This window comes from Aristolochia californica, unplaced genomic scaffold (genome assembly GCF_029961685.1).
Source record: "Aristolochia californica isolate CCGP_79_NKW_82.1479 unplaced genomic scaffold, dmAriCali1.0.hap1 SCAF_12, whole genome shotgun sequence".
Classification (NCBI taxonomy): Eukaryota; Viridiplantae; Streptophyta; class Magnoliopsida; order Piperales; family Aristolochiaceae; genus Aristolochia; species Aristolochia californica.
In genome coordinates this window covers 30,045,656-30,064,232 of record NW_027181793.1, presented here as the reverse complement: position 1 = coordinate 30,064,232, position 18,577 = coordinate 30,045,656, and the positions used below count along the sequence as shown (strand labels likewise).

Sequence of the window (18,577 nt, the reverse complement as noted above, 5' to 3'; positions counted from 1 at the left end):
GAACAAGCACATAGGATTACGACTACCACCACTTAATCTTGGCATTTTTACACATTTTTGTACAGTCGATAAAATGTAGAAATCTGCCAGGGCATGGACTGGCATTTCAATACAAGCTGAAACTCTTTTTTTAACCAGTAGAGCAGAAAAGAAGAAGAAAAAAAAAAAAGACAGAAAAATATAGAGTTGACCCAGAAGTGGGAGGATTTAAATTTGAAGGTGAGGCGATGCTACAATTCCGAACCAACTAAGGCCAGTCCAGTGAGAAAGCTAGCTCGCACATGAAGAGAATGACAGATACCTAAACACCAACAGAAAAGAAAGCAAACTAGTCGCATTTATGAACAAATTACAGAAACCCAGTAAGAAACGGGACGGAACATTACTGCTATCCTGTTATCAAAGCGCCGCGTAGAGAAGGAATACGATGGAACCCGTGAAGTGCTTTTAATTAAGCTTTTCCCAATCCATCAGTCGAATGGGTATGTGAGAAAAGATTAGAAGGGGTTGAGTTTAAAATCTCCGTGAGTACTTTTTGATTTTTGAGAGATAAGGACGCCGTAGTTTTCATCTTTTCGAGCTGATCTTTCTTATCCAGCTTACTCGCGTTTCACAGGTTAAAAAAGAGTTATATCATATGGGTTTGTGCTTATAAAATTTCTGGTTTGCTTTCGGCAGGAAATGCCATTTTAAGAGCTCAAGTGTTTCTCAGAAAAGACCACCTCTTCTGATCTGGAAATGGTTTTCCACACAGTGGGTTCCACGCGTAGCTAATTAAAAAAGCTAATGCTTCATTTCAGAGAGAGTAACTGAGGGAGAGAGACTGAAAAGACTCTCGTGGCTGTCAAACTTCGAGTAGTGACAAGTCTATTCAAACGATTGCTTGGTGGCTTTTACAAATATATGGCCCATCCAAAATTTTAATTATGTCTAATCTTCCTTTATAAGCAGTATAACATATGACATATCAAATCTAATAATCATACTAATGGCTATTCTTTTGATCCTATGGAACCCAAGGTTTCAATACTTACGGACCCCACATACAAAGCATTTGGCCCACGTGTTGGGACTCTTTAGACCTTTTTTACCCTTTTAAAATGGGTTCAATAATGGAATTACTGTAATTTTTAAAACATTAATTGATGTCCCGGTTTATTTAAAAATAAATCTAATTTTTATTAAATTCAAATAAAATAGAAAAAAAAAAGTAATGATTTTACTAAAAGACAAGAAGGAAATAAAGCAAAAGACACGTGAGAAGCGGGTGGAGACGGTAAACCAACAGGCTTGTAAGCGTGAGGAAGAGTGCAGTGCCAGCTGGATGTGGCACAGCGTGTCCATGTCGAATACGCTGAAGAGTTACACCTGGAGGCCACGCTTCTGCATTTACTGTGGGGTTTTCCTGTGGATGAATAAAAAAGCCGACTAACGCGAGCAATTAGAGAATTGACGCTGCTCTCTCTTACTCTCTCCAATGTTTCCGGTTATCAGTTGAAATGACTCATAGACCCCTACCCTCATACCGTATTTAGCACCAATAGCCTCCGCTTCGAGTCACTAATTTTTTTAAGTTCTGTGTTCTTCCCGTCAGCGGCAAGTACTCACAAATTCAGAATTGACGTAAACCGAGTTTTAGTATTCTGTAATTTGATTTATGAATTTTACGTCTGTAATTTATTAATGAATAAAGAAACGTAGCCGCATACATGTTCAAGTTCATTGATGTTTGATGCCTTCGATTGCTTCTGGTTCCGGAAAAAAAATTACTTTTTGATTCTGTATTTCGATTGGGGATAGTTTGGTGAATTGTGGAAATGGGAGGGGCGTATGTGAATGGCAGAATCAGCGAGACAAAAGCGTGAACTCAACCATCCCAAGGCCGGTTGGTCTTAAACGCTTTCACGGTTTCAGGATCAAAATCGAAATTTTCAGATGGGGAAATGTACAAATAGGAGACAGAGGGAGGGCGAGAGGGACCGAATCCCAAATCCGCCCAAACTGAGTTCCAGATCATCGAAACAGCTGCAATTTTCATAGGGGGGAGAAATACCCTGAAAAAGATAAACCAGGATTTCCAGACAAAGCCCAGCAATCCAGCTGTTATATACACACTCAATTTGCTCTTCTACCGATTCTCATGGCTCAGTACTGCATACTCAATTTTCGCGAGAATTCGAGAGAGTCTGAGGAATCCATTGAAGGTGGATGAGGAAAGACGGGTTTTCCATGTTTTGAAGCGGTTATTGTCACCCTCAGAGACTCGAATCCGTTGTCTGCTGTTTTTAGCCGTTGCTCTCTGTGGTCCTCCCTTCGCTTCTGTTTCGTTTTGCTTCTCATTGTGCATACTTGGATGTGGGTGTTGCTCTTTTCTTTAAAAAATTACTCTCCTTTTTGCCTTTTTCTGATCTGGGTCCTTGGTTTTTCTGCACAAAAATGCCATCTTTTTAGACTTGTTGCTTTATTTTTTTTTAATTTTCTTATACTTTTGTGGACTGTTGATCAGCAGTGAAGCTTCTTAGACGCAGTCAATCGAACACATTTCATCCTTCATTTGGCCCTCTTGATTTGAGTCCAAAGTTTTGATTGTCCCGTGTAGGTTCCATCGGCAACTCCAGATTTATTTCATTCTTTTCTGGTTTTCTTGCTCATATTTTGTCGGGCTCGCCCTTTTAAATTAAAATGGGTACTTTTGCGCAATCTCTCGAAGGAGTTGTAGAAGAGATCATGAGAATTCACCGATGTCTTCCTCCCAGACCAAGCCTGGAAGAAGTTGAAGCAGCAAAAACCTTAGTTCGAAATGTTGACAAGGAAGAGCAAACAAGAATTGACTCAATATTGAGGCAACGAAAAGGTGTGGATGTCCCTGACGAACTTTTCTCCATATTGCAAGAGATGCAAAAGAATCTAGTACTTCTTCAGTGTAAAGATCAGAAGAGAGAGGCAGTCAAATTGCTTGATCTCGAAAATATTCATGCCCTGTTTGATGAGTTTGTCCAACGAGCGTCGCGCTGCCTTCCCGGTTCGGATGGCTCCAGCCACGCTAATCACTCCAATGGTTCTACTCCTACTGTTTCGACGAACCATATGGCTACTACAACTGTTAGTTCAAGTATCGGTGCTGGTGATGATTCTCTGTCGACAGTTTCGTCTGGATTTTACCCTCGGAAAGACGCAAGTAGAAGCTCCGAACTCTTCACCAAAGATGACAGTTATGTGAAAAAAGGAAAGACATCTTCATTTTTTGATGGGATTGGTAACGGGTCCGATGCGCTGATTCGAGGACAGTTTCTGAATCCTTCAATCACATCTACAACTAATTCTGGTCAGTTGTTCGTCTTTTTTTTGTGTGTAGTAATTTGTTGGTACTCCTCAACTACGAGTGCGTCTTTGGGCTATTTCTCTTTTTTCAGTCATGAAAATTTGAAGAAATTGCAAGATTTACTGTTAACCAATGGTTGAATCAATTTGGTTTCTTTCCTGTCTTTTAAGATTGTGATTTAGATATATTGTCAATTTACTTTCTTTCCTATAAGAAGTAATGTAGATTTATTTCATTTACTAAATTTTATTCTCATACCTTCCCACGCTTCCTCTGAATTTGGATCTGATCAAAGTTTAAAGTTAAAGTCTCAACTTTCCAGTTCTTTCATTCTGTTGAGCCTTGGGATCTGTTTATGCTCAATGTTGGTCTTCAACGGGTTATGTAGGTGAAGATGGTGAAAAGCTAAGTCTAATCAGACTAGCTAGCTTGATTGAAGTCTCTGCCAAGAAAGGAGCCCGGGATCTCAATCTTCAGAACAAGTTGATGGATCAAATTGAGTGGCTACCTGATTCCATCGGAAAGCTTTCTAAATTAGTCACTCTTGATCTGTCCGAGAACCGAATCCTTGCTCTTCCTAAGACAATTGGGGGCCTATCTTCCTTAACTAAACTAGACCTACACTCAAACCGAATAGCAGAGCTCCCTGACTCCATCGGTGATCTTTTCAGCTTGGTTTATCTAGACCTCAGGAGCAATCAACTAGCATCTTTACCACCCACTTTGAGCAAGTTATCTCGCCTTGAAGAGCTTGATCTCAGTTCTAACCATCTGTCAACCCTCTCCGAAGCCATTGGAAATCTTGGCAAGTTGAAGAAGTTGAATATTGAAACAAATGATATTGAGGAGCTCCCCCACACTATTGGCAACTGTTCTGCTCTGACTCAACTCCATGCAGATTATAATCGGCTTAAAGCCCTGCCAGAAGCTGTGGGGAGACTTGAAAAACTGGAGATCCTGAGTGTTCGATACAACAATATTAAATCACTTCCCACTACTATGGCATCCATGTCTAGTTTGAAGGAGCTTAATGTGAGTTTTAATGAGCTTGAATCGGTTCCTGAGGGCTTATGTCTAGCCACAACTCTTGTTAAGATGAACTTGGGAAATAACTTTGCTGATTTACAATCATTGCCGCGGTCTATAGGGAACCTTGAGATGCTAGAAGAGTTGGATATAAGCAATAATCAGATCAGGGTCCTACCTGATTCTTTTGGAATGTTGTCCAAGCTTCGAGTGCTTCGTATAGAAGAAAATCCATTGGAGGTCCCACCTAGACATATAGCGGAGTTGGGTGCACAGGTATTACTGTCCCATATGCATTTGAAGGGTGTTTTACAAAATTTCTCTCTCTTTGATGCTGATAGATTTCCTGTTTTTCAGGCAGTTGTTCAGTACATGGCAGAATTGGTTGCAAAGAGGGATGTTAAGGCTCAACCAGCTAAATCCAAGTGGACTTGGGGCCAAATATGCTTCTTCTCAAGGCCTAATAAAAGGAAGCTTGATGGTTTGGATTATGTGAAAGCCTGAGTTTGGAGCTCGTTTGAGTAACTAAAGGGTTAACCTTGGTAAGTTATCCTGATTTCACTTGGTCGTTTATCTTATGCAAAGTTTATTTAGCCTTTTTCCTTATTATTTCCAGGAGAACTAAATGTCGGGAATCCAACAGATAGTACTCAAAGCCTGAGGATAGAAGAATGTGAGCCTGATCTCTCTCTCCAAATCTGTGTCCTTGAAAATCCTCTTCTCATGCTGTCTGAATCTGTTGTCATATCTTGTACTCCTGATGTTGCAATTGGGTCAGATGTACCATTAATTTAGAGCGACCCAAAAATGTTGTACTCTAATCAGCCTTGTTAAATGACATAAAGTTTAGCTTTTCTTAAACACAAAACAGAGATGTAATTTTTTTCAGAAGAGCCATTTTCCGCTGTCTTGCTGCAGGTTTTTGCTTCTTGTTTCTTTACGTATAGGATTCAAATCACCAATATTGGTATATGCTTGGGCAGTGCTAACAAGATAGTTTAGACTTTGTTTTGGATCTTTCCTATTTGGCAGCAGTGATTTCGTCCAACAAATGAGATGAGCTTCTTTAAATTATTGCCTCTGGTATGGGTGAGCAGGAATGAACAGGACATTATAGACCTGTTTTTAGATCTTTCATGTTTGATTGCAACGTTCTTAGCTACGGAGGTGCATTTACCAGCTGTGTACAGATATTTCTGCTTCTTGTTAATAAAATAGGCTACTTCACAATGTTCCTCCAAATAGCTTTAAGCCATAGAAAACATAATCCCATTTGGTCAATCTTATCAAGTATCCGTTGTTACTGTTTCAAATTCGTTCTGATCTGTCTCTGTATTTTTGTGTAAACATTCTCCGTATGTCATTGTATTTACAGGATGAAGTTTGAACACCTACGGATGAACTTCTTGTTCCTGGGAATGGTTTGTTGTCGTCTCAAGAGGGTAGTGTTACGGTAGTTTCGTGCTAAAACAGTCAAAGAGTTCAAATTTCTGTTTTTGTTTGGTCAATGTTTTGTTAACTCTGCCTAGTTTAGAACAGAACGAATCTTTTTGCCATGAATGTCAGATGCTGCTTCCAAATCGTTGAGATAACAACGTCAGCCCAAACTCTTTTCTTCCTGCTGACAGTTATCCTCCGGAAGTAGTAATGGTGGCTGACTAGTCTTTTCTGCTATTCCTTGTCTCCATCCCTTTTTCTATTCTCTTCGTATCCTCCACCTTGCTCCCCTCACTTTCTCCCCTATTCTCCAGCCTTAGTATTTTTCTTTTCTATTCCTCTTATGGTCCTTCTTACTTTGGCGGCATTGGCAGGATGGGTGCCCATTATCGGGGACAAGAAGAGCAGAGAGAGAGAGAGAGAGAGAGAGGAGTTGAGTCATGTTGAGAGGGATGCAGTATGCGAGGGAGACCATCCTGTCATGTGCTTGATGATGCTTCGTTTTTCTGAGACTGAAGCAGTCGACCACGTTAACCGAAGAAAAGCAGAATAGAAGAGTGGATGGAAAAGCCAAAGAATAAGAAGAGCTTGACAGGAAAAACCAAACGAAGAATGGCTAAAGATCCGACAAGGGCGTGGGTGATGGTTACCAACCGTCTTTTGCCAGAGTATCCGTAAACAAGCTCCTCATACTGGGTCGATCCATGTCTACCAATAATTCTATAGAACATTGATGAACTCGTCAGAAATTTGAAATTATATACTTTCAGACCATAAGAAACAAAAAAATGCAGCTAATATGGTGCCTAAAATAGTATTTCCCACATATCAGTATTACTGAAAAAGAAAAAAAAATTAAGTCTACAATCTGAAGAACTTAGGAGTGGCGTGTTTTTATTTTTTATTTATTTTTAATTCTTCTGAAGAAGCCAAGTCGTCCGTGACCAGGATTTGGTTATCTGAGCCGCAACTGATTCTTTCAATCTGGCCTTCCCCATTTCCCATTACCCTTTTCCCAATTTTCATTTCCCATAGTTGCGGAAGTGCAAGTTTGGTGTCTTCATTTATTGCAAAATACAGGAACTTGAGCAAGTCCAGTTATATCCTGATCTCATCGATGAAACTTCACTGAATCCTCCTATGGTGGTTGTCTAAAAGGCACAAATAATGACTAAAAAACTGGTTTTATGAGGAAGTCAATTAAAGTCAGATTTAAAAACGAAATACTTTGCTCTATAGAGAAACCTAGTAGATTTGACTTCATTTTGAGCTTTGGAAGATGTAAAAACTAGTAAAATCGTATGAGAACACTTGGGAGCTTTGAAATTCACACAAGGAGATTTTTTCAATTGGGACGAGTTCAAGTTAAATAAATAACTCCATAATATTTAAAAATTAGTTGTTATGGCTAGATAATGACACGCTTAGAAAAAATAAGAAAAATTTAAGTAAAAAAATTATGTATGAAATCCTATTTTTGCTAATTGTCATCCTCTCTGATCGTAGGTTTTCAGGCGAGATATATTCCTGCAATAATAGTTATAATCTATAGAACATACAGCTCAGACTGATTCTCTGATTCTCATCATGCCCATCATCCACTGCACAGGCATCGCCTCACCAAATTCATATACCCAATCCTCATCTTTATAAGCGTCTGCCAGTTTTCCCTCAACAGCTACCCAGACAGAAGCTGGAGTATAGCGAACAAGCGCATTAAGAGATCTGCAGCACTAATCGAATAGATTTATACATAAAAGATTGCAAAACCCAGTTTCTTTATCCAAGGAGAAGGCACCTCCGCGCCTCCGCCATTATAATATCCCGTGGAGATTAAATATTGGGTTCAGAGTTTAATCAAAATCCAATATAATTCCTTTGATGCACAGAGCTGGTGAGGAAATGATTGAAAGCTACCTGCTGCTTTGCTTGAAACGTTAAGTAATGCGACTTTAAATTACTCTCGAAGAACTCAACGATCCGTTTGAAGTTTCTGCAGCGACGACACCCTGTAATTGATCTTGATAACCCAAAATGCCCATGAAATTTTGACAGTTCTGGGTGTGATCATGTCATTAAAGTGGCCACTCAACGACTGGTTTGATCCAGCCTCGGATTCTTTTTCAAAGCATAAAGGGCTGGAAAGATATTCGCTGCTCGTTGAAAAACCAAAAAAGGTTAGTAGTAAAGAAATAAATGAAAAGAGATTTCTTAATTGAAGAATCAAAAACCTTCGCTGGGCAATTAAATTACGTTGGACTGGTGAGATTCTTCTCTTGTTTCTTTCTCCTTCATTTGCGACTCTTCTCTCACACCAAACGTCGAATGTATAAAGAGAGAAAACGAGCCGTTAAAAGGGGGCGACGTTCCAAAAAGCAGAGAAGCATAGAGGAAAAGAAAGATGGGCACGAGAAGCAGCAGCTTCGGCCGGAAATTCTATCAGCAGATGCCAGAGAGTCGCCGGAACGTCGACCTGCCGACGAGAATGTGGAGTGCTCTAAAGAGGGTGGCAGCGAAATCCATCGGTTTTTACGTGGGGAAGAGAAGGACTTTGGTGGGGCTAGTCAGAAGGGTGGTTTGGGCATCGGTGTACTTGAAGAGAAGGGTGGTGAGAGCTGCAAAGACGAGGAGGGAACGGCAGGTGATGACGAGCTACGATCCGTCCAGTTACTCGCAGAATTTCGACGACGGGAGGTGGAGAGAAGAGGAAGAAGAGTTCTACAGAAGCCGGTCATTCGCTCAGAGGTTCGGCCACTCGACGAGATTAGCACTTTAAGTACCCAAACGAATCCAACCTTCTTCTCCTTTTTTTTTTTTCCCTCAATTTTCCTTCTGAACATTTACTTCTCCGGTACACATTTGCTTAAGAATCAAAATGTAAATTTCGTTCTGGTTCATCTGTCTCCTTGTTTATTCATTTCGGATTTGTTTGTACCCATCGTATTTTTAGTTTCTGCTTCTTCTGTAGACCATTATGTAAACTAGGAACTACTCTCAATTATTCAACAATCGCCATCCGTGTAGTTTTTGCTAATGGGTTGTTATTAACAAGAAGCGCTGTGTCTAATCAAGAACATTTTTTGTTTACTTTTAAACGGCTGGGTTCATCAAGATAGTTCTATGGAGATAGAAGAACTCGAATATCCCTCTCCATTTCATTTGAATGTGTAAAACTTAATCTGATTTGACTGATCGGTAATAGACCTTCATGATCAGCAGAAAGAGAGGGGTCGACGGAAATTCTAGTTAATGATGGATGGTACGTCGGCTTCTTCTTACAGAAAACCACTTTGACCCAATTGAAAGCGGAACCTCTCTCTCTCTCTCTCTCGTCAAACGGAAAAGAGAGTGATAGTAGTGTTAATGGCAGGCAGCACGGTCCGATACTAGATTGAACGTCGCCCTTGTCTTTATCTTTATTCTTTTTACTCTTTATTTCTACTGTTCAGTATCGTACTTCCTCATTTTCTTTCTTTTTCTCCGGCTTCATTTCACCTTGGGACGATGAAGACAACCGTAATCGATTGCTATCCAGGTTATGATTAAGTTTTATGATTATCGCTCTTTCACAGCTGTTACTTTCTTCATCCATTTTACACTAAACCCACTTATGTGACTGAGCCCATTTATAGGTTACATCTGATTAACCCAGACCCATTCTTGGTGGGCTTAACAGTCAGAAAGGGTCCAAATCTGAATTCCATTTATTAGAAATTTATTTATATGGGAACTTAGCTATACGAAGAGCCCATGAAACTTATTATAACTCTCATAAATGACGTGTACACGGATGCACATGCTGTGGAGGGCCGTCAATCGTCATATCCTTCTCACGTTTTTATGCTTGCTGTTAATTTCAGCGTGTCGGCAGGCAGAAGCAAAGCCTCTGGAAGCTGGAATCTGGAATCTGGATCCAGACCTGGCAACCGACATCACAGCTAGACCCCACCTTCTCCTCGATAGATTCACACTTGTAACGTAACGCATCTCATTATTATTAAAAAGATTGGTGAAGTTTTAGATGTTAAACTACCGTGTCGGAGCAGTCGATTCGGCCGGTACAGAACGTGTCGAGAAGAGGGATGAGGTCCGTGGTCATTGTAGAGTGACTCAAACAGTGCAACTGCCGCTACAATCTTTTCAACCAAGTCTATTTATTTGGAAATATAATAGATCGACAAGGACGAGAACAGATGGCTCAAATTGGTCCGGCGATGGTCCCCACCATCTCTCGAAACGATTAAACCAGCCTGTTGAGGAGCTGTGACACCATAACGTCTATATTCGTCTTCTTGTTCTTCCGCCATTCCTCTCCGTCCCATGGCTTCCCAGGCGGCCAAGGCCTCCCTTTTCGAAGCGGTGAACAGAAAGAATCTCTTTCCTACCTCCGAATCTCTTCCCATCTCTCAGTCTGGATCGGCCGACGAGCCAGTTAAAGTAGGAGGTGGGCTGAGGAGAAGACTCTCCTCCATCTCCCTCAGGATCCAACCCCTCTCGTACTCTTCTTCCGCGTCTTCGTGGGCGTTCAGAAGATCCAAGTCCATGTCCGCGATCGGGGACTTGGCGGGGAGTTCTGTGAGGAAATGGTGGGACTGGGGGTGGTCCTGGGTCCTCTCGAGAAAGCCCACTTTCGCCAGTGATCTGGAGATGAACGAGGAGGAGACAGCAATGATAGGATGCCATAGCAGAGGAAGCTGGAAGCACATCTTCTACAAGGTCAGGTCCGAGTTCAGGAAGCTGGTCGGTCCCGGCCATCTCCCCACCACCAACAAATTCAGGTACGACTCCTTCAGCTACGCACAGAATTTCGACGATGGGAAGAGGTGCGAAAGTAGTTAAAGCAGGTGTCTCCTCTCGAAGATGGGTTACTATTTCTATTTTGTTATCATCAAATCTTTGGATCGTTTGTAATTAGAATTTCATGAAAAAAAAAAAAAACTAGTAGTTTTGAAGACGGTTATAACCCACCGAGGATGGAGAAAAATCAACGGTGAAGATTAGATTGTCTGTCGACTCTGTTCTTGGAATCTTGTTGGCAAACTCATGTAGGAAGGGAAGGGACGATGTCTGTCTTTTATTGTATTTATTGTATTTATTTCTTTTCGTTTTCAACTTGTATGTGGAAATAATGTTTCAAGTCTATGAAAGTTCAACGTTATTTTTAATTTTTTTTTTTTTTTACATGAATCTAAGACAAAATTAGGATATATAGATGAAATCAAAGGAATTTTTTAATGTTAATAGAGGTGAAATGTGATGGAGACGGCTCACGAGAGGTTGGTAAGGATGCGGGCGGTGCACATGGGGACCATGTGGGCTGCCTTGCTTTTTTCACGGATCTTCCGCGTGGAACCGACGAGGAAGGACAAAGAAAAGCGCGTCGATTCTCATCATTTGCTTTCCACGTCAAACAAAAGGTTACATGAGAAACGAATTCTTTGACCTATTAGCGATCCTGGAAAGTTGGAGTAGAATTCGAATTCCCTTGTAAGTAACCAAAAACATTAAATTTTGATTCCTAAATTGTATTAAAAATCATATGCTTTTTACTTGGAACTAAAAAGGCTAGGAGTCACGGGGCAGAGTACGGGTTATTACTGGCTTTAATAATTCTCATTCCCATTCATGTTTTCACTACTAAGGGTCTCCGGGTCTTTGTACAATAATAAAAACCTATTAAATAATGTTGTAAATTATATAAAATATAAATATAAAAAAACTAGGGGGCAAAGTAGGGGTGGCTTCAAACCAAGCAGGCTCTCAAGCGGCACGAGCTATATCCGAATCTTGACTCGTTTAAATTAACGAGCCGAGCTAGATCGAATTGAGGTTCTGTACTCGCGAGCCGGTTCGTTAATTTAACGAGTTGGCACAGGATTCGGGGGAAAAAATTCTTCCTCCCCTTGTCACCGCCGAGCCCCTCCGACCGCTTCTATCGCCATCGATAGCTGCCTCGCCAGCTACCTTCTACCTATCCATCTTCGCCGCTCGATTTCAATGCGTGTAGACTTTCGTACGTGAGAGATCATAAAGTGAAAAAAATTGAAATTAAAAATATATTTTAGTAGAAATAAGTTTCTAGGAACTGTATCATGTTTTTGTAAATATTTTTCTAATTAAAAATTCTTATTAAAAAATTATATAATTTTCTAAGTAAGATTTTCCTGCCAATATGGGCTAGAAAACCATATAGAAAATTTTTGAATAAGTATTTGACAGTTGATGATGTAATACTTTTAGCATGAGTCAATTTTCATAACAATTTTGTGTTTGATATTTTATTTGATTAAAGATTATCGATAAATATAGTAATATATTAGATTGATTATTAATTTTTATTTATTTCCCTAAAAGAGGTAATAAAAGGTCCATTTAACTTTCCTAAGAAAATTTTAAAATATTTCTTGTAATTTTCTAATAAGTCACTAATAGTAATAGGATTTTATTTAAATGTTTTTTTGAAAATATGTATCATTGGAAAAACATTTCTAGTTTTTTCTATAATATAAATTTTCAACTAGGAGCACTAAGGAGGCCATAGTAAATTTATAGCCAAATTCAAAAATTCAAAACTAAGCTAGACAACATTTGGAGTAAAAAAAATTAATATTGGTGCGTTCTAAATTATTATTGAAATTCAATCCTGAACCTCCTCTATCATTCTTTTTATTTTATTTTATATATAATTTATTTGACATATATTTTATATAGAGTATTAAATATAGGTTAAGTTCAAACTCAACTGGAGCTCGAGCTCAGTTAAAATTATTAGGCTCGAGTTCGATTACAATTTTAAGGTCAGTCGAGCTCAAATTCAAAATATTTAAATCAAGCTCGGCTTGAACAAGGTTCAAATGTAGTTGGATTCGATGCCACCCTTATGCCAAATTTTAAGTAGAGGATATTTCCAATTTTAACTTATTAAATAATGTTAAAAATTATATAAAATACAATAATTGTGCGTTACATTTTATATGTATATTGTTAAACAAAATTTTAATAAAATTTCATGTACTAAACGTAGTCAGATTAAGACCGTCTCATCTAATTTAGTTTAAAGACTCACCAAAAATTTCTAAACCGGATTCAAGAAAAGACTCAGATACATGAAAAGCCGGACTTGATCAGGACATGGACCAAATCCCTCTTGAATCCGAAACGAACTGACCAAATTACTAGTCTATGACACGACTATGGATCCCGACTATTGTATTTCCGTTGATTGGTTGCATTTCCTGTCTTGTCTTGTTAATCGATATTGATCTGCATCCTGCGCAGATATGCGAAATCCATTCCCTGCTTCGTTTCAGTCTCGCAGATTCTCGAGCCCACTTCATTGACTGCTTCTTCTAGACTCAGGGTCAGAGTCTCAGAGGTAACGCTCTCTTCTGTCCGCAGCCAACAACGTTAATCTCAATTCTTCGTCTGGAATCTGTAATACAAAGCGAGACGCTGCAAAACCCAAGGCAAAGTACACCCAGTAACAAGGCACCGGTCCCTCGTTACCATCAAACTCTAACGTAAAATGCAATATCTCTAGCCTTCCATTTTCAGTTGCGTTACTATAATTCCACTCTTCCTTCTTCACCCTCCTCTTTTTCCCTCTCAGAAACTGACGAAACAAACAACTTCCTCCAGGGCTTCTTCCCCCGAGTAAAATCAGACGTAGATCCCATCAACCCTGATTCTTCCATGCTCGGAGATCCTCTAATCTTCAACATCCAGTAAAAACGCTCGGATGGGACAGCTCCATCCTGTAAAATCACTTTGAACGTAAACAGAGGCTAGGAATTCTACGTCGGGGCCGGGAATGCGGTTCTTTTCCACTATCAGCGATTCGACGAACACAGAGAAAGAAAAAAGCTATGGAGCAGGGACAACCAACTAGATTGTGGGCCCACAGTGGCACGTCCAAGGATCAATCTCAATCCATTGAAGTGAGCCCACTTTGACGGCTGGTAGGATTTTTTATTTTTTATGGCTACTTTGTAATTCTTCTATATTTGATTGGGGTAGAATGGGAAATATGAAAATTAGAGGATGGGGACAAAACAGGAGATGAATGTAGAGCGCAGTTAACCTAAGTTTAGGACCACGTCAGAAGCTAGTCTGGCTGTAGCGGGTGCACGACTCCCTTCGAGCTGTCGCGTCACCTCGAGCCTCGCTCCTTGCACGTGCGATCCTCTATTCTTCCCGACTTCTACAGCTCTCCCGTCATTTTCTGTAGCACGTCCTTTCTCTCATGCTGATGCTGCTCACTGCCCTTCTCATCGTGGCCGTCAAAAGCCTTTTCGGCAGTTCCTCGCCTCCTCGTACGCTCCGGCAGGCGGCTGCATTTGCTCTTGACCCGCGCCTCCCCGCCCTTGCTACCTCCGACGATTTTATTCTAGTGGACTAAATCAAAATAAAATTTAATTAGTCGACGAATTTTTTAGTTTTCGTCTCTTCGTGTTCACTGGACTGGTTCTTGTTGAAGATCTCTTTTTAATTCACTGGTTGTTGTTGAGTATCTCTTTTTAAATTTCATTCCAATTTATCAGATATTCGGGTTCGTATAATGTCCACGATTGAAACGTCACTCATCGGCGACATAGAGAGCGGCGAATTGGATGAACTATTCCACCGACTTATTTTCTCCCTCTGCAGCACCCCGAACCTTGCTCACTGCAGCGAGAGGGGAAGATCTCTGTAGTCTCCACTAAGCACTGGGGTGGTCTGAATTGGTAAGCGACATGTTCTTCTCCATTGTTATGCAAAATGTTGTTACCCTCTTCCGCGACGATCGTCAAACTTCACCCTTTTCAGGTGGGACATTTTATCAAATATCATATCGACAACATCACGACAAGAGGTAACAGACTCGATATTAAATGGGTCTTCAGAAGAAAACCAGCGGCAGCAACCTATATACTAGTGATTCTTTATCCCTCCCCAGTCCTCCCTAGAGTTAATTCAGATGGAGTCGGTGCAAGTTAGCGACCGCAAGAAAGGATGAGTTTGCGTTATTGCAAAAGGAGGCACTGCAGCAGCAACAGCAGCAGAGTGCGCTGTAAAAGCAGCGGTGCCTCTTCAGAGGATGAATCCATTTGAAGGCCGGAAATAGTGAAAGAAAAAGACGTTTTGAGAAGGAAATGATAGATTTTGGGGGGTCTGCGGCCTGGAATTTTCCGTACGGATCCACCGACCCTTCATTTAATTGTAAAGCTCTGATTTTACCCCTCTAGCATCAGGGAAGGAAAAATTAAAAACCAACTTCCTCCTCGCCGATCCTAATCTTAGTCTTCTGCCTCAGGCGCGCGGTTATTTAACCTTAAGATGCTCAAGTATATATCCCTGCGAGTTTCAGTTGTTGCTCAACACGGGCGACGTAGTTGAGGTCAAAAGAAGGATGACTCGAGATAGAAAGATGAAAAACAGTTGAATTGGAGCTAGGTTTACAAAAAGCCAAGTCCGGGTCGGAGAGATTTACTACCTACATTGGTGATTCAGAATTTCAGATCCCTGATTCCCATTTTTAAAAGCAGAAGCATCCGATCCCCTGGATCAAGATTGAAGAACCCGCCGATTCACGGCAACTATTTTTCACTTCTCGTAGAACAGTGTGTAGACAGACTACAGGGTGACCATGGAGACAAATGACCTTTCTCACGTGAGCTTCACATGCCACCTGATCTACAATAATCTACCCACTGATCGAGGAAGTGATCTCACCTCTTTGCCCTCGTGTTTTCCTCTCTGAAAATCTGACGCTTCTCAACATGCTAACACACGCACGCATAAATCCCTGCATAGCCTACCTCGCATTTACTCCATTATTTTTCGGTTCATGCCCCTTTTTTCTTCTCTGCTTTCTTGCCATCAATGCAACCCCCAATTGCTATAGCTGCTTCGGTTTCAGTGCTCTTCTCTCCCTCATACTACTGTTTATAACCAAGCCCATCATCCATGTACTCGTGTTACTCCCGTTCATTCTCCTCTTTGCGTCGAAACCTTGTTCTACAGGTCTCCTCTTCTGATTTTGAAACCTCTGCCATGGCAGAGATTATGTGGGAGGATGCAAATGAGCACGGTTTGCCCCCGGGCTTTCGATTTCATCCAACCGATGAAGAGCTCATTACGTTTTATCTTGCTTCCAAGGTCTTTAATGGCGCCTTTTGTGGGGTTGACATTGCAGAGGTTGATCTTAATAGATGTGAACCCTGGGAGCTTCCAGGTATGATACAGTAGAAAAGAAAAGACTCGCGCAGCATTAAGAGTGCGTAATAGTTCTGTTGTCGTGATTATCGAAGATTTTCATCATCTTCTTCTCTTTTTAGTTTTCCCGGAAGGTTCTGCTTAAATATCCACACAGATATGAAGAAGCAAATTAAGGGTTGTTTTGCTATTCTTTTTGCACAAAAATATATAATAGGTTAAAAAATAAAAATCCTCTTTTATTGTGAGTTTTCTCTTCTCTAACGTGCTTACACTTGAAACTAAAACCTAATGGTTCTTCATTCTTGTCATCAAAGGTTTCGTGACTATAATTAGACTCTTATCTTGCCCGTTCTCTTCTTATCTAGATCTCTTTCACTGTTTCAGTAGTCACTTTTGTCTACGCTATAAGTTGTATTTCAATTTGTTTGAGAGGAAGACTAGCAAACAGACTCCAGGGTTCAAGTGCACAGCCGAAATCAGTACTGTATTGGATTTTATTTAAAAAAATTCGTAAAAATAGCGTCTGCTCCTCATTATTATCATTTTTTCCTTTTCATTGCTGTATATTTTCATACCCAGTTGATTCTTATAAAGAAGGGGAAAGATCAGATAAAAACCAGTTGATGAACTTTCAGTTTTCAACATTGTGAGCATTTAGATATAGCGAAGATGGGGGAGAGGGAATGGTACTTCTTCAGCCTCAGAGACCGAAAGTACCCGACCGGGCTAAGGACTAATCGAGCCACCGTCGCCGGATACTGGAAAGCCACAGGCAAAGATCGAGAAGTTTACAGCGCGTCTAATGGAGCTCTTCTGGGCATGAAGAAAACGCTAGTATTCTACAAGGGAAGGGCTCCTAGAGGTGAGAAGACCAAATGGGTCATGCACGAGTATCGCCTCGATGGAGATTTTGCTTATCGCCAGTCTTTTAAGGTACAGACATGAATCACCTCTAATTGAATTCCCTTTGCACATCGTAAATTTGTATCGTCTGGCATGGACATGGAGGGACGTGATTGACAACCCTTTTCTGATGCGACTTTCTCCTCTCTTTCTTTACCATAATGTATCATCTTCCTTTCACAACAAGAAAAAGAAAATAAAAGTTCTCGACTTCATGGATCTATCCTTCTAAAGTAAGCAAAAACAAATTTATTGACTAGTTGGATGGATGTACTGCTGATCAGATATGTCCATTCAATCGGTCACTTTGAAAGTCGCATCAATCAGATTTTTTTTTCTTTTGTAAGAAACCGATTGATCAACACTGTCCGTAAAGGCAGAAACTGCCACTGTCGACAATCCCCATTCCCAGATTAGCACCATGGTAGATCCATCCATCAGTTACGTGAATGGTTCTACTAAATTGTAGATATTTATTGCCAATAAGATTGAAAGTTGCTCAGCGAAGGTAATTTGCTTTCTTGTAAGCCAGATCCTCTATTTTCTTCTATAGTTGAAACAAGAATATCGGTCTTGATCCTGCGTTTAAGGGTTTTAAACAATATCTGACGTACTATTGGTGACTTTGCAGGAGGAATGGGTGATCTGCAGAATACTAAACAAAACAGGAGAGAAGAAAAGCTCGTTTGTCTATGGCCACGGTTTATTCATGGAGTCAGCTTCTTCCTCCCTCGTCAAAAACTTGCCTCCGCTCTTAGATTCATCAACCCTAGAGTCTCCACTAAGAAGCTTCTATAAACCCTACCCTCTCCAACCAGGGAGAGACTTCAAATCCTCACATCCCATACCGGCCACACCTCTTTTACCCACGAACTATCAGTCATCATCATCCTCAAACCAGCTACTGGTTGACTGCCTCCCTCATCAATGCCTATCAAAAGAACCCTTTATTCTGAAACAGTGTAAGATGGAGTGCAGCACTATGGCTACTAATTTTCTACCACAAGAAGGCATTCAAAGCTTTAGTTGGCAGCATAGAAACGATCATCAATCAGTGGAGAATCCCTTAAATTTTGAAGTGGGTAGTGAAGTTTTAGGGCACTCTGCTGCTGCCGTAGCCGCCCATGACCTCTCTGCTTCAGCTGTTTTCAGCACGGCCGGCTTTGAGATGCTAGATCATCGTTCAATCAGCGCGTTTGCAGGTTCAGGACCTATAGATTTATGAGGCGGCTCTTCGATCTCTCGTGTTTACATATGATAACAGGAACAGAAATATGTAAAACTGGAAAGTTCATCTCTTGTTTCATGTTTCCTCGGATATATATATGTACTGACTAAATCGTGTCCATTGCGGTGTTTTACTTGGCTCGCGAAAATTTACTGTTTTTTAAGCTTGTCTGGGTTGGATGCTACGGAAGACATGATCGAGATGGTGTCAGTTAGAGTCAACAGTTTAAAGTAATTGATGTTAGGATTCTGCATGTTTGGATCCGACGCTATCAATTAACATCCCTGACGTGGGTGGCACTGAGGTGACTACATGCAGAAATGTGAAATGTGCACCGGCTTTTGTGCTTGGGCGTGCCACCTTTCCAGTCACGTCATCCTCCATTGAGTTGATAGCTTTCAAGAACGTGTCTCCAATTCGGCTCTCCTCCCTCTCTCTCTCTAGCCACCACTGTTCTTTGGATA

At 40.7% G+C, this 18,577-nt stretch overlaps 3 protein-coding genes across 4 annotated transcripts; all 3 read left to right on the top strand.

Annotated features, from left to right (window-relative positions):
* The first annotated feature begins 1,927 nt into the window (after nt 1-1,927).
* LOC137946414 (plant intracellular Ras-group-related LRR protein 4-like) lies at nt 1,928-5,344 on the top strand. 2 transcript variants are annotated; one of them, XM_068792694.1, is made up of 4 exons: nt 1,928-3,325; nt 3,711-4,624; nt 4,706-4,890; nt 4,992-5,344. In XM_068792694.1, the coding sequence occupies exons 1-3, from the start codon at nt 2,683-2,685 to the stop codon at nt 4,850-4,852; spliced, it is 1,704 nt and encodes a 567-aa protein (XP_068648795.1). In that variant the 5' UTR covers nt 1,928-2,682; the 3' UTR covers nt 4,853-4,890; nt 4,992-5,344. The 2 variants fall into 2 exon arrangements, with proteins under 2 accessions (XP_068648795.1, XP_068648794.1); XM_068792693.1 differs by having other exon boundaries at nt 4,965-5,343.
* A 4,648-nt stretch (nt 5,345-9,992) lies between these two features.
* Nucleotides 9,993-10,959, top strand: LOC137946091 (uncharacterized). The gene has a single exon (XM_068792273.1). It carries the CDS (start codon nt 10,106-10,108, stop codon nt 10,622-10,624), a length of 519 nt encoding a protein of 172 aa, XP_068648374.1. The 5' UTR covers nt 9,993-10,105; the 3' UTR covers nt 10,625-10,959.
* Nucleotides 10,960-15,817: 4,858 nt separating this feature from the next.
* On the top strand, nt 15,818-18,110 carry LOC137946861 (protein CUP-SHAPED COTYLEDON 3-like). Its single transcript, XM_068793148.1, has 3 exons — nt 15,818-15,998; nt 16,641-16,915; nt 17,517-18,110. The coding sequence occupies exons 1-3, from the start codon at nt 15,818-15,820 to the stop codon at nt 18,108-18,110; spliced, it is 1,050 nt and encodes a 349-aa protein (XP_068649249.1).
* The last annotated feature ends 467 nt before the right edge of the window (nt 18,111-18,577 follow it).